At 39.6% G+C, this 23292-nt stretch overlaps 1 protein-coding gene across 1 annotated transcript in view; it reads left to right on the forward strand.

Annotated features, from left to right (window-relative positions):
• Positions 1-23292, forward strand: part of sbf2 (SET binding factor 2) — a 551470-nt gene that overhangs the window by 526402 nt on the left and 1776 nt on the right. Inside the window, exons 34-41 of the mRNA XM_060838903.1 lie at positions 8658-8843; positions 9768-9894; positions 10127-10254; positions 10384-10623; positions 11530-11637; positions 18759-18943; positions 20592-20679; positions 20926-21057. Of these exons, the coding sequence (XP_060694886.1) occupies positions 8658-8843; positions 9768-9894; positions 10127-10254; positions 10384-10623; positions 11530-11637; positions 18759-18943; positions 20592-20679; positions 20926-21057 (1194 nt within the window). The remainder of the gene's footprint in view (positions 1-8657; positions 8844-9767; positions 9895-10126; positions 10255-10383; positions 10624-11529; positions 11638-18758; positions 18944-20591; positions 20680-20925; positions 21058-23292) is intronic.

The following is a 23292-nucleotide window of genomic DNA, read 5'->3' on the forward strand; positions in this document are numbered from 1 at the left end:
ATCATTGCCACCAAGGTTTCAAAAGCATGTCACATTATCAAGTCATAACATGACAATTCACTCAGGAATATTAGGACAATGTTGTTCTATTTCGGATTATCTGCTCAGAAGTTTGACATGGACATCGGCATGGTTGGAGTCCTTGTCATATTGCTTCAAATGCACAGAGAGCATTAAAGGAGATGGCAGTTTCAATGTCCAGCAGACCCAGCAAGAACCTCCACCTCCAGCAGCTGTGACAGCCTCCAAAAGGAGAAGCTGCAGGTGAAGATCTTCCAAGGGGACAGAAGAGAATGTTGAGGTCCATATCTACAGATAACAATGTCATTTTCTACAGCATTTGGAATAACAGTGAAGGCACACAGGTTAAAGATTTCCTGGATCATTGATTCCGAACTCTGTCATCTGATGGAGTAAGACTTATGCTAAAAGGATTGGGTGACCATCCCATCCTCTGTGGTATCTCCCAATTATTGATCCATAAATGCATCGGAAAGTCATTGATAACATTTTCTCCAAACCATCCCTGTTCATGTCTTTACCTGTGATGAGGAGAGTCAAGCATCAGCAGTGGGATTCCCCCACCATCATCTGGCTACCCAGGTGCAGGCTGCTTTGGACTGCACCAAAATTTCTTTGAGAGTTCCCTGTCAATTGCAGAGTTCATCAACAGAAAGTATGCTCCATTATTGTGGTATGCTGTGTCCTTCACAGTGAGAGCTAATACAGGTATAGAGAGAGAGAGATGTCCTGGATAAGGAGAATATGAGGGATCAACATAATGCTTAGAGGATAAAGTTAAAGATGAGAGTCAAGATGTTGACCAGGAGGGACATCCTATAGTTGATTAATAGAGCAATGCATTGTTGATTGAGACGGTCGAGAAAACCTAATTAAAACACATTTCCAGGATGACTGAGCTGGGTGGGGCATCTTTTAATTGTGTAACCTAGAAGGCAAGCAGCCCTTACCTTGTGCAAATTATGCCATATCTTGGTTATTTTGCAATCTTTAAACCTTTCTGTTGCTGAATAAATGGTTTTTATCCATGCATTTATACACTTGATACCTACAGGTAATCCACTTTCAAGTGACTGCACATTACTGCTACTACTGACCATTGGAGTAAAAGTAACGGTCAGTGAGATAACGCTTACATTAAAGAACACTTGGGTTAGGTTATTGTTCAGGCTTCAGTCGACATATGATATTAGTGTTATACAGTGAAGTCTTTCATGATATGCAGCATGTTGAGCAGAATCCTGAGACGCCTCCTTTTAACTTGGCCATCATTGTTTTAGCCTTCAGTGTTTCAGACTGTTCACAGACAACTAAATTGCGCTGAAATTTCTGAGCATCCGATAAAACAGTTTTTAAGCATAAGCAATGCTTTTTGCAGCTTTTCTTTTTGGCACACCACTGTGATATGATGCAAAGTGAACATGTGAACTATTCATTCTCCATATGCCAGCCATGAATGACAGTGCATTTGTTCAAAAAGCTGATAGATTTAATCGTTTCCTCCAGATATGTGCACAATTATCACGGATTCTGTGAAATGGTGTGTGTGGAAGATGTGTATAGGTCATTCCCTGCACATTGCTTTTAGCCTGAGTTGTCCTCGTTAAAATGCAACATCTTGGTTGCAATCACCAGCAACACTGTTCAAGGATCTGCAATGTGTATTGGTATCTGCAGTCAAGGAGTCAGTTTCTTGTGAGAGATGAGAAATGCCTGGCCATTACAACTTCTTTCTTCCTTGGTGTCTGTAGAGACTTGTCATTTCTTTCATGGGTGCAACTTGACCAGTTCCAACAGCAACAAAGGCACTGAAGCAATTTAGGCATGTGATGCTTGTGTACTTACAAAAGCGCAAGATAATTACAAATGTACAAAATAGGACTGGAAATGAATCATTCTGCCCGTTGAACTACCTCCACCGTTCAAAAAGATGATGGCTGGTCTGTAGTGTTTCAAATTCCAATTCTAATCTACCCCTGGTAACCTTTGACTCCTTTGCCTAATTAAAGTCTATCCACCTCTGCTTTAAACATGCTTAATGACTTTGCCTCTCCCACCTTCAAGGGTGGAGTTCCAAAATCGTACAGCCCCTCGTCTTGTCTCAAAAGGGCAAGCCAAGTTTTAAAACAGTGCACTTTAGATTTTACTGGCCAAAAGAGGAAATTTCCTTTCCACATTCACCTTGTCAAGACTAGAATCTTTATACATTTCAGTCAGGTTCCCCCCTCATTCTTCTAAACTCCAGTGGAACAAACTCCAGAGGTGGCACGGTGGCACAGTGGTTAGCACTGCTGCCTCACAGCGCCAGGGACCTGGGTTCAATTCCCGCCTCAGGTGACTGACTGTGTGGAGTTTGCACGTTCTCCCCGTGTCTGTGTGGGTTTCCTCCGGGTGCTCCGGTTTCCTCCCACAGTCCAAAGATGTGCGGGTCAGGTGAATTGGCCATGCTAAATTGCCCGTAGTGTTAGGTAAGGGGTAAATGTAGGGATATGGGTGGGTTGCGCTTCGGCGGGTCGGTGTGGACTTGTTGGGCCGAAGGGCCTGTTTCCACACTGTAAGTAATCTAATCTAAAAACCCAACCTAATCTCGTAAGACAATCAGGAAAAAGTGAGGTCTGCTGATGCTGGAGGTCAGTGTGTGATGCTGGAAAAGCACAACAGGTCAGACAGCATCCGAGGAGCATGAGAATCACCTTTTCAGGCAAGAGCCCTTCATCAGGAATGAGGCTTGTGAGCCGAGGGAGTGGAGACATAATTGGGTGGAGGTTGGGGCTGGGGCTGGGCAGAAGGTAGATGAGAGTGCGATAGGTAGTAATGATGATAGGTCAGAGAGGAGTGTGGAGTGGATGGTGGGGAAGGAAGATGGACAGCTAGGACAGGTCATGAGGGCGGTGCCATCTTCCTTCCCAACTATCCGCTCCACCCTCCTCTCCGACCTATCACCATTACCCCCACATTCATCTATCTATTGCACTCTCAGCTACTGTCTCCCCCCATCCCCACCCCCACCTCCGACTTATCTTATCACAAACCTCATTCCTGATGAAGAGCTCTTGCCCAAAATGTCGATTCTCCTGCTCCTCGGATGCTGCCTGATCTGCTGTACTTTTCCAGTACCACTCTCGACTCCTAAAACAATCAACTCATTCCAGTTAAATCAAACCTCCTGTAAACCAACTCTAAAGCACTGAGATCCTTTCTTGAATAAAGAGACAAAAACTTTAAGATGTCATCTCACCAGTGACCTGTATGATTGAAGCAGGACACCCTTACTTGTATCTTTACTTTTGTTCTGACAAAGGGTCACTAAACTCGAAACAATAACTCTGCTTCCATGTCCAGATGCCTGCTGTGTTTATATTCGATTTCTCAATTAATAAGAATTAGTATCCTCATGTCCTTCTTTATTACATGCTGAACATGCATGCAAAAGTTTTGTGATTCATGCAGTGGAACACCTAATTCCCTTGGATTTCTGTAATCGTTCTCCATATAGATAATCTGATTTTTCATATTTCCTGCGAAAGTGAACAACATAATATTCTTCCACATTATAGTCCATCTGCTATACTACTTCCTCTGTTACAATGCGATCAAAGGGTGGATTGAGTTTTATGGAACAGGATAGTAGCACAGTTTTTCATACAGCAGGAGAGGTGGTGAGGTGTCTCCAGCGAGTGAGTAGGAAGTGCAGAGATCAGGAAGAATAATGTAGTTGAGAACCATTGAGTAGACATGATGTATGCTGTATGAGAGAAGTCATCCAAAGCATTACTGAGAGGTGCATACAGTGTTAGAGTGATTGGTGAGTGTGAAATAGAATATGGAAGATCATTAACCTCCTTCCTTTACTATTGTGTATTGCATTTTACCTGAGATATAACACTGAACTGGGCCACTGATCAGGTCCAGGTGAGCTGGTTCTGGTGGTATTGCTTCCATTGTCAGTTAGCAGGATACAGCAGTGCCCTCCTCATCACAAGCATATCTAGATCCCTCTTGATTGGAAAGACCATTTCTGGACCATTTCATCAAAACAACAGTAAATGACCCATTCCTGGCTTGCAACATCTTAAGTGATGTACTCCTGGGCTTTAGACATGACACCAACAGCATAAACACTGGAAGATCCTGACTGTGACAAGCACTTTTACCTTTCTTGCCACCTGATTATATGAAATTGATATATAGTCTTGTACATAATTAGTGAGTATAAAGCAGAAAATTACATGAGAAAAGTCACCATAAGCTGTGGTGAACTGGACATTATGAATCTAACTCAAAAATCACTTTTCTTGAAAACTGGAAAAATCATCCACATTTTATTTATACTTTTTAATGCCACTTTCCATCTACATTGATTTGACTTAGACTCTTAATGACTCAAGTCATATATGTATCAGATTTAAGAAGATTGATCATTTGATCTGAGAACATTTTCATGTAAGAATTGTGATTTCTTTTACCTTCCACTTATTTCAAACACAATAGTCCCTTCAAATCTTTACAGTTGTCTCCCACATCATTAATAGCATCTTAAGTGTAGCCACATTCAGTCAGATCTCCTGGTTCTAAATACTTTAATATTCTTGAATCAAAACTTTCTACTACCTCTACTTGGCTGTTGCAGGAGGTCAGCTTAGGTGTTCTTCAGTTAACCACAGATTTGAACTCTAATACCCAGCGCACAATATTTTAAATGAACCCAACTTGAAAGAAATATTCATGCTTAACAGCCAACTTTTTCTACAACTGAAAAGCAAACACTAAAACTGATTGCACACATATCCACAGCCAGGAATAGATTCCCTACAATTATTTTCTTGTTGACCATTTATTTAATTTTTTTCCCAGGCAATGTCTTCATGTGATCATTTACTGAAAGCACGTGCTTTGCCAGAACTCCTTTCCTCAAGCTAGTTCTTAATGTCACCCAATATAAACTTTTTTTTCAAGAGTACACTGGCCGTCACACTATACCCTGGCAAAGATAGGGTCTGCTCAAAACTTTGCTTCAAGAAGGAAAAAAAGACACACGCTCACACACAAGTTAGGGAGAAATAAACTGACAGAGACAGGGGGCATGATGTGTAACTGATTCATTTGGATTATAATAGTAGTCATAATAAACTTGTCAAAGATTATGAACTCTCATTTTCTGAACTTAGTATATGGGACAGCTCGTGTGTACAAAACCTAGAGGACTTGTGCCAGTAAAGTATGGGATGTGATTAGCATTTGATCCTTATGGTTTTTTTTAGATGTAGTTTCCTGTTAAGTATATCAAACGTTTATTAATTTAATGTCAGCATTTGTGAAGTGGAACAGGGGCTTTTTAAATCCCTCCTATTAACAGCTTAGTTGGTAATTATGTCAAATAGTCCATGTGTTATTGCTGTATTCATTGAAGACAATTTTTCTTACTTTAAACTGCAGAAAGTCTTCACAACTAAAACTCCTTTTTAAGTATATATCTAATATTTAACAATTTTGTACTAGCTAGAGAATAAAGATATGTATATATTTTTGGATTTTGGAGTGTTGGCTGGCAATGGGTGTGGTGTCGAGACCAAGCAAGGTTGGTCTCTGACATTGTGGTTGGAGAGGGGGACGAGGGGGTTGGAGGTGGTTTGGTGGGTGGTAGCATTGGGCTACTGTTCAGGCCAGTGGGGACCTGCTGAATCTCTGATCTTAAGGGCTTTCTTCCAAGCCTTCCAGACCCAGACCGTTTGCACATCTAAATCTTCAATGGAGACGTGTGAATGAAAGGTGCCATATAAGATCTAATGGAGCACATTTATAGTTGTAGATATGCTTTTTTGATTGCATAGCCAAAGGCTAGACTTTGGGAATTGATAGTGCAGATGTAAGTGATTTATAGTATTTCCAGAGTTGCTTAAGTAGACATAAGTTAATTCAGCACAGAACAAAAACTGAACGTGAGAATCCTTGGTCCATGTAGTTAGTTACACACTAGTTAACATGTGATGACAAAAGCATGCAGATATAATTGTGAAGACTCAAATGTCCAACAAATGAACAATCAAGTTAAAATTAGTAAGTGTAAGGTGAGTACTTCTTAAACAAGGAAGACCATTGTCAGGGAGTACCACGCCAGTCAGTCAATTGCATCATCTGATCTCGTCCTGGGCTTTGGGCATGGTCAATCAGTCACTTGGGACATTTGCAGCCAGGGGTTTGAATCATCACAGTCCACTGAGTAGGTAATGGTGAGTTGTGCAGATCCAGTGCAGTCGGTCCAGAGACTGGTGATCAGTCAGGGAGGTCGATAGAGATCAGTTGGGGTCTTGTCAGTCATTATTCAGAGCTGTTGTTCCATGTTAGTCCAGAGTTTGGACCATGGTTTGGGCCTGGGGTTCTTTTCACTGAAAATCAAGGGGGATTATCAGCAGCCACTGCAGTGGTCTACAGTTGGGGATGCAGAGGAAACAATAATTGTAAAGGGCAGTCATTTAAACATATAAAGGTGAAAGATGATACATCACAGAGTACATAGGATGGGGGAAGAGTAAGCTGTTATTTGATCTTCTTTGTTCTCTTTGTATCCCGACATTCCCCAAGAAAGGCAGCATTGCATAAAGGATAAAGTTGGAAAAATGTTATAATCCAAGGCATGAGATAAACAGCACCAGAAACTTGTGCAGCCTATGAGACCTACCAAGTTTGGAAAGAATTCTGAGGGACAGGATCTATGACTATTTGGCAAAGCACAGTGTGATTAAAGGGAGTCAGCATGGCTTTGTGAGGGCAGGTCATGCCTCACAAATCTTATTGAGTTCTTCGAGGAGGTGACAAGACAGGTCTATGAAAGTCGAGCAGTGGATGTGGTGTACATGGACTTCAGCAAGGCATTTGATAAGGTTCCCCACAGTAGGCTCATTCATAGAATCAATAACTATGGGATACAGGGAGATTTGGCTATTTGGATTCAGAATTGGTTTCAGAACTGGCTGACAGAAGGCAGAGAGTAGTTGTAGATGGAAAGTATTCTGTCTGGAGATCAGTGTTGAGTGGAATCCCGCAGGGCTCTGTTCTTGGGCATCTGCTCTTTGTAGTTTTTATAAATGACTTGGGTGAGGAGGTTGAGGGTGTGTTAGTAAATTTGCCGATGACACAAAGGTTGGAGGTGTCGTTGATAGTATCGTGGGCTATTGCAGGCTGCAGCGTGACATAGACTGGATGCAGAGCTGGGCTGAGAAATGGCAGATGGAGTTCAACCTGGATAAATGTGAAGTGATGCATTTTGGAAGGTCGAACTCGAATGCTGAATCTAGGATTAAAGACAGGATTCTTGATAGTGTGGAAGAACAGAGGGATCTGGGTGTGCAGCACATAGATCCCTCAAAGTTGCCACCCAAGTGGATAGGGTTGTTAAGAAAGCATGTGGTGTTTTGGCTTTCATTAACAGGCGGATTGAGTTTAAGAGCCACGAAGTCTTGCTACAGCTCTACAAGTCCCTGGTGAGACCACACTTGGAATATTGTGTCCAGTGCTGGTCACCCTACTATAGGAAAGATAGAGGCTTTGGAGAGGGTGCAAAGGAGGTTTACCAGGATGCTGCGTGGACTGGAGGGCTTACCTTATGAAGAAAGGTTGAAAAAGCTCAGACTTTTCTGTCTGGAGAGGAGGAGGAAGAGAGGAGACCTGTTCGAGGTATACAAGATAATGAGAGGAATAGATGGAGTCAATAGCCAGAGACTTTTCCACAGGGCAGGATTGACGGGTACAAGGGGTCATAGTTTTAAGATATTAGGGGAAAGGTATAGAGGAGATGTCAGAGGTAGGTTCTTTACACAGAGTTGTGAATGCATGGAACGCATTGCCAGCAGTGGTGGTGGAAGCAGTCATTAGGGACATTTAAGCGACTGCTGGACATGCACATGGATAAAAGTGAGTTGAGGGGTGCATAGGTTAAGTTATTATTTTTTACATTAGGATTAAACCTAGGCACAACATCATGGGCCAAAGGGCCTGTTCTGTGCTATACTTTTCTATTTGCTATGTTCAATGTATTTGTGAATTATCAAACTTAGATGAAACTTTACAGCTAAGTTATGGGAACGATTTGCAACATGCCTTAAGGCCACATTTTCCATTAAAGGTACTGAAATGAATCGGATATTTTGGATGATACCAAAACCTACTAAAAAAATGTTTCTTTCAAAAACAAAGTTATAAAAATACTGGAAATCTGAAAGAAAAATAAAGTTGTTCAAAAAAACTGAGCACGATTTGCAGCATATGTGGAGAGTGACACTAGAGATAAATCTAAGCAAGAGTCATTTTCAACTCAGAACATTAACTCTGTTTCTGTCTGTGCAGAATTTGTCAAATTTCAAGTTTTTCCTGCAATTTGTTGTTAGTCCATGGTTTGAAAATGGACCTCTCTTAATTATAATAGCTTATGTAACTGTATAACTTATTAAACATTCGTGTTTCAGGATAAACTTAATGTTTTTGGACAATTAGATAACACAGTATTAGCTAATTAAAAAGATGAAAAATGTTCCTCTAATGGTTTAATGTATCATAATGTTTAAAATAATGCAGTCTTTTCATTTATCAGCATATAAAGCACTATCTGACCTGTCTCTTCAAATGTCTGTTTTTCCAAGGTGGTTTCCTTGGTGCAATTGCTGTGTGACCCATTCTACAGAACACTCGAAGGTTTCAAAATACTGATTGAAAAGGAATGGTTGTCCTTTGGCCACAAGTTCAGCCAACGTAGTAATCTAACTCCCAACAGCCAGGGAAGTGGCTTTGCACCAATTTTCCTGCAATTTCTGGATTGTGTGCACCAGGTAAGAACTTTTTTTTTCCCACCAAATTTTACAGATCAGTTTCTGAAGGTATAAAATTACATCAAGAGTATTAATGTTCATTCATGGATCTGTACACATTAAAACCAAACCAAAACTAAACTCAGCAATATGTGGGCGATTGTCATGGAAAAACTTTGAATTAAAGCCTTGTTGCTATACAGGTATGCAACATAGGGTTCAAATGACATTAAATTTAAATTAGGTTCCCTACAATGTGGAAACAGGCCCTTCGGCCCAACTAGTCCACACCAACCCTCCGAAGAATAACCCACCCAGACCCATTTCCCTCTAACTAATGCACCTGACACTCTGGGCAATTCAGCATGTCCAATTCACCTAACCTACGCATCTTTGGACTGTGGGAGGAAACCAGAACACCCGGCGGAAACCCACGCAGATAGTCACCGAAGGCTGGAATTGAACCTGGGACCCTGGTGCTGTGCACTGAGCCACTGTGTCACTCCAAATAGACTGGTTTATCAACTGGTTTATCATATTCATGTTCTGAATATGTCAGTTGTGGGTTTCTTGCCAATTATGTGCAGGTAAAGTTCATTAGGATTTTTTCTACCACTTTTATGAGTTGTTGTTCCTGGTGAACATTATTGCACAGAAAACCTAATTTCCCAAAATAAATGGTGATTTGAATTAAAATGCTGCTATACCACAAAAAGTAAACACCACTGAGCGTATTTGCTGTCTTCTATTTTAACATATGTTAGTGTTTCAAGAGGAAAATCTTGTTAACTCTAGACAGAAGATGACTCTGTGAAAAATTAGCCTGTCTAGTTTATCAGATTCTGTCATGCATGTTGTAAATGTTAATCTTTCTAATAATTGTACAAAGTTTAGTTTCTGCATTTATTTGTATGTGATATGTCTTATATTATATTTTTCCAACAGATTCATCACCAGTATCCTATAGAGTTTGAGTTCAACCAATATTATCTTAAATTTTTGGCTTATCATTATGTGTCCAATCGCTACAAAACCTTCTTGCTGGACTCTGATTATGAAAGATTAGAACATGGTATGTTACAACCAAGTTAACATGTTTATCTGCCAGCTTTATGAAGTTTTTTTTTCCCCAAGAATCCTAAATTCTATTAATTTAGTCTATGAAATAGTGTATTGTTTCCTATATTGTCACTTCAGTCTTTTGCATGAATAGATGCAATCATACATTTGTTGCAAGTTAATGTGAACTCACATTTATTAAAATTTTTATCACATAAAATGTGGATACTGATTCATTTTACTAGGAATTTTATTTGAGGACAAGGTGGACAAACAAGCAAAAAAAGGTCTCTGTATTTGGGAATGCATTGACAGAATTCACAAGAAAGGGCCTGTTTTCTTCAGCTATCTGTATAGTCCAGAAGAAGGAGAGGTATGATATGTTATATAATTGTATGCATTTTTTAAAATCACTTTCATCAGGATAAAATCTGCATTTTTGTTTTGTCTTTTTAAGCTTTATCTCTTCTTAAATAATACAGTAAATTATTATTATTTGTAGAAACATATACTAAGGCCCTGCATAAATATTTCTGCTCTGAAGAAGTGGGATTACTACACAGGAGAAACACTTTCCACTGGTCCTTCGTATGATTGGGACATGGCAACTGTGAAAGGAGGTGTTACTGAGGAACAAGAACAGACTGATGGTTCAGTTCCACAAACACTCAGAAAAGTAGTGTGGCCATGTTATGACAATGTCAGTAAAGTACAGCCAGATGCCATTACCAGGCTGCTTGAGGTAACCCAAATTTTAATTACTTTAGTGGCACTAAATAAGAAACAAGCAAACAACTAATGGGTTTAAGGATACACAGTTTTATTTGACGAATGCATTTGTTTGACTCTTCATTATATGGTGATATAATCATCAACATGAAAAACTGATTAAGCTTACATTTGTGACTAAGGATTTGGTTGTAAAATGTGCTTTAAAAATTCCATAAGAGTGTCACTGTATGGAGATCGGTAGTTGAATGGTTGGGAGTTGACCCTTTGGTGATACCTAAACTGACAGAAGGATTTAATAAAGTAAATGCAAATAAATTATTTCCTTTGAGGAAATCTAAAACAAGGGGATAAAATCTTGAAATTAGAACTAAGCCATTCAGAAGTGAATTCAGAAAATACTCTTCCATGCAAGTGGAAATAGAAATGTCAAATCCTCTCTCTCTCTCTCTCTCGCAAGACTATTGGATACAGACTCAGTACAAATACTCTAGAATCGATTGATTGTCCTCAGGGAAGCTGTCAAGATTTTGGCAGAATGAAGGCAGGTTAATGAAATTGAGGCACAGATCACTTATGAACTGACTTAATGACAGAATATGCTCAATGAACAAACCTACTGGTATTTAAATTCCTAAAGTTTGACCATGTCTGCCATATTATTAGATTTTCAGGAGTTCCATAACATGTGGGAGGAGAGACTATTTGTTTTTTCTGATCTGTCAGTATAAATCTGTATGTGAATTAGATTATTGTATCAATTTCACTTTCAACAATCATGATAAAAATCTAAGTTTTTAGTGGCATTTAGATTACCGCAAATGAGTTTTCTATACATGGATGATTGAGTTGATATCAACTCTGGCTTCTAAGGTTATACTTTCTGTACTTAGGAATTCTTTGGAACATTTAATTACAGGAGATTGAAAGGCTAGAGAATGAAGTGAACCAAAGTCCTGAATGGTGGAAACCAGTTTGGGATCGAGTAAAAGTCAACCTCAAAGAAGATGTAAAAACAGAGCAAAATGTAAGTACGTCACAGTTAGGAGACTGGTGCTAACCCAATGTGTTGCTTTACAGATGGCAAAAATCTTCAGGTTGAAATGGATATCAGTATTTTACCACAAAACTAAACCAAGATCGTTGATGAGGGTGACATGCTAGACAATGATATAATTTATATTATTGATATATGTATAGATTTAAAAACATGAAATATTTGTAAACTTTACAGTGGGGGATGTGGATGTCACTAACAGGCCGACATCTATTGTCCATCCCTAATTACCCTAAATGACAAAGCTTGGTTTCTCTCTTGTTGGAGATGGTAATTGCCTGATAACTATGTGGTGCAAATCCTACCTTGCATCAACAAATCCCTCTAGTGCAACTCCTCCACTTTCCGCACCACCGCCCTCGAACCCCACTTCTCCAACCACAAAAAGGATAGAACTCTTTCCCCCCCAACCCGTCCTCATGTTACACCCCATGTATCCCGAGGTACAGTGCATTATCCTCTGCTATTTATGCCACCTACAGACAGACCCCACCACCAAGGATATGTTTCCTTCCCCACCCCTATCTGCACTCCACAGAAACCATTCCCTCCTGTCTTCATTGTTAGGTCCACAGCCCCTACCAACCCATCCAGCACCTGCACTTGCTGCCACAATAGGTGTAAGTGATTTTCCCGCACATCCACCACCCCATCTACTGTGTCCATGCTCTCAATATGGTCCTCACTACATCTGGGAGACAGGACATCAACTCGCAGAGCATTTCAGGGAACATCTCTTGGGGGGGGAGGGGGGGAGAACACCAAACACCCTACTGCCCCGTGGCGGACCATTTCAACTCCCCCAAGGACATGCAAGTCCTGGGCCCCCTCCACAGCCAAATCAAATCCACCCGCCAACTGGAGGAAAAATACCTCCTTTCACCTTGGAAGGAAACCTTCAACCACACAGCATTAACATCAACTTCACTATTTTCCAAATCTCCCCACCCCTCCACCTCATTCCAGATCCAACCCTCCAACTCAGCACCACCCTCTTGACTTGTCCCATCTGTTCATCTTCCTTCCCACCTATCTGCACCTCCCTACCAAACTATCTCCCCCTATATCCACCTATCCCCTTCCCACCTCCCCCCATCCCCCACCCAAACTTTATCTGTCATCGCCCCCCCACACCCCCCCCCCCCACCTTCTCCCTCCACATTTGTGATGAAGGGTTTATACCCGAAACGTCGACTCTCCTTCTCCTCAGATGCTGCCTGACCTGCTGTCCTTTTCCAGCGCCATCCTTTTCTACTCTTCCTCTCCAGCATCTGCCGTGCTCACTTTCTCCTACCTTGCATTTGTCAGTCCGAGTATGGATAGTGTCCAAATCTTATAGCATTTGCACATGGACTGCTTCAGTAACTGAATATGATGCAACCATCAGTGAACATACCCACTTCTGACCTTACAATGATAGGGAGGTCATTGGACCCAGAACACTACCCTGAGGTGTAGTGTTGAGATGCCCTGGGGCTGAGATATTAACTTCTAACCATCATTTTCTTGTGTGAGGTGCCAACCAGCAGAGTTTTCCATCTGATTACCATTGATTCCATTTTCTCAGGCTCTTTCATGCCACACTTGATAAAGTGCTATCTTAGAGTCATAGAGATGTACAGCATGGAAACAGACCCTTTGGTCGAACCCGTCCATGCTGACCAGATATCTAGTCCCACCTGCCAGCACCTGGCCCATATCCCTCCAAACCCTTCCTATTCATATACCCATCCAAATGCCTCTTAAATGTTGCAATTGTACCAGCCTCCACCACATCCTCTGGCAGCACATTCCATACACGTACCACCCTTTGCGTGAAAACGTTGCCCCTTAGGTCTCTTTTATATCTTTCCCCACTCACCCTAAACCTATGCCCTCTAGTTCTGGACTCCCCCACCCCAGGGGAAAAACTTCGCCTATTTATCCTATCCATGCCCCTCATAATTTTGTAAACCTCTATAAGGTCACCTCTCAGCCTCTGACGCTCCAGGGTAAACAGCCCCAGCCTGTTCAGCCTCTCCCTGTAGCTCATATCCTCCAACCCTGGCAACATCCTTGTAAATCTTTTCTGAACCCTTTCAAGTTTCACAACATCTTTCCAATAGGCAGGAGACCAGAATTGCATGCAATATCCCAACAGTGGCCTAACCAATGTCCTGTACAGCTGCAACATGACCTCCCAACTCCTGTACTCAATACTCTGACCAATAAAAGAAAGCATACCAAACGCCTTCTTCACTATCCTATCTACCTGCGACTCCACTTTCAAGGAGCTATGAACCTGCACTCCAAGGTCTTTTTGTTCAGCAACACTCTCTAGGACCTTACCATTAAGTCCTGCTAAGATTTGCTTTTCCAAAATGCAGCACCTTGCATTTATCTGAATTAAACTCCATCTGCCACTCCTCAGCCCATTGGCCCATCTGGTCCAGATCCTGTTGTAATCTGAGATAACCCTCTTTGCTGTCCACTACACCTCCAATTTTGGTGTCATCTGCAAAGTTACTAACTGTGTATCTCTTATGCTCGCATCCAAGTGCGGTCACACTTGATCACCTATGGAGTTCAGTTCATGTCCATGTTTAGACCAAGATTGTAATGTGGTCAAAACAATGACTACAGATGCTGGAAACCAGATTCTGGATCAGTGGTTCTGGAAGAGCACAGCAGTTCAGGCAGCATCCAAAATGCAGCGAAAGCGACGTTTCGGGCAAAAGCCCTTCATCAGGAATAAAGCGTGGACGCCTCAGGCTCACTGCCTTTATTCCTGATGAAGGGCTTTTGCCCGAAACGTCGATTTCGCTGCGCTTTGGATGCTGTCTGAACTGCTGTGCTCTTCCAGCACCACTGATCCAGAATCCAAGATTGTAATGCATTCAAGAGCTGAATGGTGTTAACAGAATCCAAACTGGGTGTCAGTAAGCAGGTGAGAAGAACCTATTTGATGATACTGTTGATGATCCTTTCAATTATTATTTACATTGCTAGGTAAATACCAGTGTTGCAACTAGAACATCTAATCATAAGGTTGCAAATGTTCTGGAGCACAAGTCTTTAGTACTATTACCAAAATTTGGTCAGAGTCCAGAGATATTGCAATATCCAATGTCTTTAGCCATTTCTCAATATAATGTGAAGTAAATTGAATTAGCTGAAGACAGGCATCGGAAATGCTGAGGATTTCTGGGGAAGGAGTCTACGATGGATGATCTACTTGACACTTCTAACTGAAGATTGTTGCAAATGCTTTAGCCTTATCTTTTGCACTAATGAGCTGCCCCACCGCCCCCATTATTGAAGGTGAGGGAGCCATTCAGTCACCCAAGCACTTGCTCACAATCCACACACTCACCTACCCATTGACCCATACTCTCATGCACTCACTCGACCACTCACTCAATGCGAACCCCACTCTTAAATATTCAAAGTGCATACTGTCCATCTAGCTAGTTCCCTCAGAGTTTATTTTCTTTCTGATTTTTTTATCGTAATTTCTGGGTTTTAAAGCCTCCGTAATCCTCTAACTTAATATTGCATGGAGGATTTAAGTTTCAAAACTAAAATAATTTATTTCAGATTCTCTATCATATCTGGAGTAGCTTCTTTAAAAGATGTCACTAAACATTCACTGTGAACATTGCAGACGTTTTTTTAAAAGGTTTCTGAGAAATAACATGACTAGTGAGAACCCCTTGCCTTGTGGTGTGCCTAGGTGGGTTGTTCTTTAGAAAGTGATAGGCTTGGAGAGGTTTTTATTTTATCTGCTTCAGTTGGAGGGAACTTTGCAATGAACAATTGATCTCTACCATCTCTGAAAAGAAAATTCACTGCATCAATTCAGGGCGAAACCTATTTGTTTTCTCTAGAGAGTGATAGAAAGAACATCTCAAAATTGCATTTCCTGAGCCAATTTGTCTGGAAGACATTAGAGAGAATCATGCACAATTAATGACTAGACATGCCAGAACATTCTCTGCTTGTTCTTTTTGCTGTCAATAGAAATGGAACGTTCCAGTACAGTACAGGCCTTTCGGCCCTTGATGTTGCACCTGTCAAGAATAACACATTGGCTAAAGCACGTTTTTAGGAAGTGTGTTGCTGGAAAAGCACAGCAGGTCAAGCAGCATCTGAGGAGCAGGAATGAGGAAGGACTCTGGCCCGAAACGTCGATGTTCCTGCTCCTTGGATGCTGCCTGACCTGCTGTGCTTCTCCAGCAACACACATTCAACTCTGGTCTCCAGCATCTGCAGGCCTCACTGTCTCCCCGCTTTTTTAGAAAATCAACCTCTGGTGTGTGTATATGAACCTATGTGTGAGATTTGAGGATACTTATTAAGATAAGCATTTATACTTTGATAGTACCTGCTGTGCAGGACTGTTATTGCATCTTCAGTCGTACTAAGATATATTTTGTTGAAGCCTCAGGCCATTCTGCAAGCATATTGATGTTAAACAGCTTCTATACTGCATGAGAGAAGAATGCAACAATTAATGATGATTGACAATTAATTGGCTTTGTTTAACTTTTGAAGCATGCAAATTGACTGATTAGTCAGGACATTGCCTTGAGAAATGAGCCAGCAAAGACTGTCACATGTTTTGTTGAGCTGAAGTACAACTGTAGTGTTGTTTCATCTGCGAAGTGCAGAATTTTATGTACTAATATAAGTAGTTTCCAGTCCATGTTGTGTGGCACACTGCAAGCCTAACTGACAACCTTAAATTAGTTGTCAGCGTAATTCTTTGAACATTCAACATTATTTACCAAATGTTACCTAATTGCAAAATCACATCTAATGTTGACACTGGTTTTAAAACATAGGCTGGTTTGGAGTTGGTCAGGACCTTGCTTGTTGGAAACAGATTTATGCTGTTTGATATGATCCACCAGTATTTGGAGGTACAGCAAACTTAATATTGAAATAGGGCATATCAAAGCCATTCTGTGTGATAATGGCTATCCTGCTTAGATAATTTCTCACGATATATCATGCAAACTCATGAAACGCCCTAAGGTGGTCACACTTAGTCCTGAAAAATGTCTAATCCATCTCAAATTACTCTAGAAGGATAACTTTAAATAACAGGGTGAAGCTGGCTGTTTCACACTTCTACTATGCAGTAGGAACAAAAATCGTGTTCGCCACCAGAAGGATTAACTGTGGATGTGATTCTGCTATTGGAAAATACTGGACATCAGCTCAACAAAACGGGTGACAGAATTGTGCTGAAATCCAGTTTAGGATTAGCAGTTGGGATCACAGTGGGTACTTTTGTGTGTACTGGAAACTATACATCTTACTACAGAGGTTCTTTGCAGACGAAAGAACGTTTATCGATACAGTTCTGAAGAAGGATCACTGGTCCTGAAACATTAACTCTGCTTCTCTCCACAAATGTTGCCAGACCTGCTAAGTTGTTTACAGATACTATGTCTGTTTCAACCCAACAAATAGTTGACAGCTATCTGCTGATTCATTTCTCGGCAATGTACTGACCAAAGTCTGGCAGTTTTTCAGCAGTACTCAAGTTCTGTACTACCAAGTGATTATTTATATTGAAACTTTATTGAATTTATTTTGTTTTGATAAACATATACTTGTGTTTATTAAGAAACTTTTGGTGGATAGATCTTTTTGTTTAAAGTCTGATATGGATAATATCAAAATGGTTGTCTTGAACTTCTCTGGAAAAATAACTTTTTCTTGTTGTGACCCATGTAGTAGTGAGACTAAAGCAACAGTGCACTTTTTAGCCTCAGACATGACACTGGCATGCAGGAGAATTTGTAGCTACTTCTCCTTTGCATCAGTCATAAATAACAGCTTCCAAACATGTTTTGCTTTCTATTTGTTCCATTACAAATTCCAACTTTTCTGCTGGGCTTCTTCAGTAGTCAGCCCCATGCCCATTTCCTGTAATTTCCCAACAGAATTGAGTAACACAGCAGGTGAAAGGGGAAACTATATTGCAGAAAGAAAGGAATACAAACAGAAGAGCAAGGAAAAGGGAAGTTAAGAAACAGAAGGTATCAGAAACTCTAATGGGATGCTGGTCTTTTGTTCTCAAAGTCTAGAATACAGGAGATTAGAAGTGACCCGCAGTTATACAAAGCCCTAGCTACGTAAGTGAATTACACGGGCGGTTTTAGACAGCACACCTGAGGAAGGGTCTGTTGGCCTTGGAAATAATGCAGCCTAGATTTATTAGAATTATACTTAGATTCTGTGGGTTAAATAACAAGGCAAGAATTTCATGAACGAGCATATATTCTTGGAAATGAGAAGATGAAGGGGTGATTTATTAAGTTTTGAAGAAATTGCAAGTAATTGATAGTATAGCAAGAACCTATTTTCACTAACTGGGAGATCTTGGACTAGGGAGCATAGTATGAAAATTAAAGTTAGATTTTCAAGAGTAAAGCCAAGAAGCATTTCTACACGTAAACAGTGGAAGAGTTTGAAACTCATTACACAGGGCATTTGATGGTGAGTCAATTGCTAGTTTAAAACTAAGATAGATGCATTTCTGCTAAGATAGCAAGGGATCTGAAGCAAAGTTAGATACATAGAGTTAGGACATAAATTATCCATGATCTGACTGAATGGAACAAAGGGTTCTAGAGGGTAAAGTGCCAATCCCTATTTTTGTTCTGTTTCTAACTTGAATTTAACTTACCCTTGTTCTTCCTCCTTGATCGTTGAATCTTGTTATTTATGGAGGTGCTGTTTTGCTCCCATTCACTGTCCTGAACACATCACTGCCTTCATACCCTTAATTCTTCCTGTGTGTAGAGAGACTGAACAGTTTCTATGTTTTCTTTACTTTTGTAGTTTTTCCCTGAGTAAGTTATCCATAATTTATTGAATTTTTTAACTCCTGATGAGAAGCTTTTTGGATACTAGAACAGACTTAAATGGAGGAAGTTAAATATTTAACATAGAATTATTCATTTTGTTTACAAAATGCTTATGTGAAGATACCTGAAAGCAAATTGTTAATAGGATGGAAGGTGTTACAGGAGCAGTGCATTGCTGAATCTTTTTCTGAATTTTTTTTTAAAGTTCATTTTTCACTTTTGTTGTAACAGAGAGCTGCTTCATCACTCATGGCATCTAATTTGCAATCCTTTCAAAGAAGGTCTATGCTACATTTGGCAGACAATGGGATTGGTGAGAATGATCGGAGCACCACCACATCACCGTCTAATGGAGTAAATACGAGGAGAGCAGCCACTCTATATAATCAGTTTTCTTCAAAGGATGTGGAGAACAGGTCTGATCATATTCCAAATTGCTCACCCTCTTTTGCTTCAATTATAAGCTTATCTCTTTCCCTGTTCCCAAAGCCCCAGTTGAGTCAACAACTTTATGTTTAGGCTTTCATTCTTATAATGGATATTCAGTTTTGCTGAAAACAAGACACATTTGTGAAAGCTTTCATTTTGCACTCATTGGTATAATTTGTAAAAATACCAATTTGAAAACACCACCTATAATATATGGAAGGAGTGTTCTGATTAGTTGTTAATGGACTCTCTTGGTAGAGGCATTGCCAAGGAGAGTGCACAAGTTAGTGATGATTGACAATTAACTGGCAGGCTTTGTTGAAATTTTAAACCAGACTGATGACTCTGGTCAAGGCAGTAAACTGAGTAAAGAATGGCTATCATCTATTTTACGGAGCTAAAATAAGGGCAGTGTGTGTACATGCTCTTTTTGTCTGCAAGGCACAGAGCCCAGTTATTAATATAAAGAGCTTCCAGTGCATGCAAGCAAGCCACAGCAAGGCTAGCTGTCAATCTGACATTAATTGTCAATGTAATTATTCTCACACTCAGGATTATTTAGTAAATGTTGGCTAATCACAAAAGCACCTAACATTGGGTATAATCAATACCTTGTTTGTTATGAACAGTTAAAAAGTGAGGTCTGCAGATGCTGGAGATCAGAGCTGAAAATGTGTTGCTGGTTAAAGCACAGCAGGTTAGGCAGCATCCAAGGAACAGGAAATTCGACGTTTCGGGCCAGAGCCCTTCATCAGGCTCTGGCCCGAAACGTCGAATTTCCTGTTCCTTGGATGCTGCCTAACCTGCTGTGCTTTAACCAGCAACACATTTTCAGCAGTTGTTATGAACAGCCACAGATATATGCTGTTTCAAACATTCTTCCAGTCTTTGAGAGATATGAACTACATACCTAATGTAATGCTACCATTGAAATTTATGTACCACATTACTCATTCATGTGATAGGTAGAACAGCTCATTGGCTTGACAGCAGCATCAAGTTAATGGCAAACACCACTTATATTGCTACTGCATAATGAGCATCTAGCTTCACCTATTGCTCCACTGTTTAAGGTATCTAATCTGAGACAGAATGGGCACTTTTCTACACTAGCAGTGTCTTGTTCTTTGCATCAACTCAACAAAACAAATAACAGCCATTCACTGGTTCATTTCTCAGGGCAGTGCCTTTATTCAAATTGCTGGTTCCAAATCGGAACTTCTTTGTAATTAACTGATGCATTTTCTCTGCCATGCCTCTTCCAATCAGATTCCACTTTCCAAACATTTTTGCGAAGAAAGTGCAATTTATTTTTTCTCTAAATTGGCATTTTTTGCAAATTGGTCTGATGAATGCAAGATGAAAAACTGACAAAATATTTCCTTTCTCAGCAATAGTTAATTAATGTTAAATCTCTGAATCTAATGAATAAAGTCTTATATATCTCTATTTAACATTTGCCAATTTCTAATAGGTACAAAGTGCAAAATGTCAACCAAATGAACCTTAATTAGAAAATATGTTGATATTTTGGATTATTGAAACTTTAAAGATTATGACCTTTTAAATTATTTACTTAAAATAATCAAATGTCTGTCAAATGTCACCTGATGTTTTTATTTATATTTTTGGTAGATCATTTGAAGGCGTACTTTACAAGAGAGGTGCTTTACTGAAAGGGTGGAAACCTCGATGGTTTGTTCTCGATGTCACTAAACACCAGGTACAATTCATACATGAAGACAATTTAGGCAAGCTGTTATACAAGAACTTCTTAATCATTCAAGCTATAACTGAAAAATATGCAGAAGAATTCTAAATTTTATTTTACATAAGCTGTGGATTTTCCGTAGAGTGTGTGTTTCCTTTAGTCTCATTATTCTTGAACTCAATTTCAGCCTATTGGCAGTATAATTGAGAATTAAAAGCAGGAGCTTATTATAACTGATTCATTCACTTCATCTTCTAGTTGCGATACTATGACACTGGTGAAGATACAAACCCTAGAGGATTCATTGACCTGGCTGAGGTTGAGTCTGTTATTCCAGCATCATCAACATTAGGCGCATCTAAGCATTCAAACGAGAGAACATTCTTTGATGTAAGTTTTATCACATATTTTACAAAAGCAATGAAGGCAACATTTGACCATCTTCTTGGAATCCAAAAGTGCAGCTGTAAGGATGGATGTAAATGAACATTTTCACTGTTTGTGTATGGATAAATTTCTGGTCAGGGATTATATGCTAACACAGGGTTTTCCTTTAGATCAATCCAAAAAAAAATCACATAATAAAACTAATTTGAAATCCATTCTGAGCTAGTTTTTGATAAAAGATTTTCAGCCTGAAATGTTTATTTTGTTTCTGACCACAAATGCTAAACTGCTGAATATTTCCAGAAATTTCTAATTTTATTCCAAATGTTCAGAATCTGCAGTATTTTGATTTTGTGTTCTGACATTTTGTTACAATCTAGTTTGGTGTCATTTCCAAAAATTGATACTATTCTTCAGTGTCTGAGTCCAAACATTTCCTATGAACAAAAGAGATCTCTTTATAATCCCTACCATATTGTTGACATTTTTTAAGACTGCAACATTTCTACTTTACTTCAGTACATGCTTGGATTTTCACCTGAGTCAAGTAGTTAACATTCTGGTAACCCCATTCTTAGCATTCCTCTTTATGCCCTTCGATGCCAATTGGACAGGGCCAAGTGCAGCATTTTTAGTTCTCTCTCACCCCTAGGTATCTCATACTTCTACTTGTATCCAATGTGGCTTTGATGTATTTGGTTGTAAAGTATCGCCCATGGATCTTAAGTTGGGTAACGTGTTGCTACAAATGTTCTAATTCAACAAAATTATAAATATCTCTTCACAGCTGAAACAGAATTAGATTATCTCATCAGCGTAACATGCATCGCTGAAATCCCACAAGAATACATAACACTTTGCTGCAAAAAATAAATTACATCACTTATCTACTATGCACAGCTGAAAGTCATATAAGTAAACAGGATGAAAGTAAATAGTGTGCATCACCAAACAGTGAGGAAACAGTGAGTTATACTTCAGGTTGTCAAATTAATGAATATGTTTAAAGAATAGTAGTGTAGACATTTAAACTTTTCTTCTCGTTGATTTTCTTTTGTTTTGATCCCAGAATATGCATTGAAAGTGGATTTCCATCATCATCATAAATATTTGTGTGAATTAAATGTCTACAAAGCTTTTTGTTCTAACCATTTTTTTTTAAAAAGTGCTGGAAATCACACATTAGATTAAAAATTGATGGTGAAACTCAGCAGGTGTGGCAGCATCTGTGGAGAGAAGCTGAGTTAATGTCTTGTAACACATCCCCCCCCCCCCGCCATTCTTTAAAATAATATTGCCATAGTCCAGAGGGCTGGTCTCTCCATTAGATGACTTGTGATGTTTTAACCTGGGGTCAGATGGGACTTTGATGGTGACTTGAACCAGAATGTGAATTGAACCTGCTCTGTTATTCTCTGTGTTACGAACTGACCCAAGACCAATAATAACACTACACTAATCATACAAGGTTAATTTTTGTTGCAAAGCAACAGTTGCATATTACTTTTGACTAACAGGAGTAAGATTTGGTTGATGTTTTCTCAGCAGTTGTGTTTAATTTAACGTCCTTTAACAGGTCATGATTGTTTCAAGTTCTTCACTGTTATAATTTACACAGAAAACTATTTGGAGGTAGCTGTTTGCTAATAAAGTACATTACTTTAATTGATTTTGATTAAATGAGATTTTATTTTCCATAAGCAGTGAAAAGATAACTTAAAATACTGCAGACTAAAACAACTGAGAAATGGCAAGATGTAGACTGCCTGGGACTTAACTAATTTGAAATCTTCACCCGAAGATGCTAATTTTTTTATGTCCACCAAAGGTTGCTGACCTGCTGAATATTTCCAGCATCTGCAGTATTCAATAAGCACTGATTATTTTTTAAATTATTTCTGGAGAAGGTGGGCTATTAATCTTTAGCAAAATATTTGTGTGAATTCAACTGTCACATGAATTTACCTATAACGTTTCTGGACATAAGCTGTGTTACAGCCATCCTAGTGGATTTACATATCTTGTTTAGTTACTGGCGGCTGGCAGGACTGGGGCGTGAATCCAAAGGTCAAACTGGTCAATCTGAAGCTATCTTTAGTTGAGTAAACATATACAGACATTCAGTTTACTAATATCCTTTACTATTCACATCTGTTTTGAAAGTAAAAATAGTTCTGTGAACTAAAAGATAACCAAGTTACAGAAATAGCTGCCTCCCTTAATTACTTGGTTGAGATA

Source organism: Hemiscyllium ocellatum, chromosome 18 (genome assembly GCF_020745735.1).
Source record: "Hemiscyllium ocellatum isolate sHemOce1 chromosome 18, sHemOce1.pat.X.cur, whole genome shotgun sequence".
NCBI lineage: Eukaryota > Metazoa > Chordata > Chondrichthyes > Orectolobiformes > Hemiscylliidae > Hemiscyllium > Hemiscyllium ocellatum.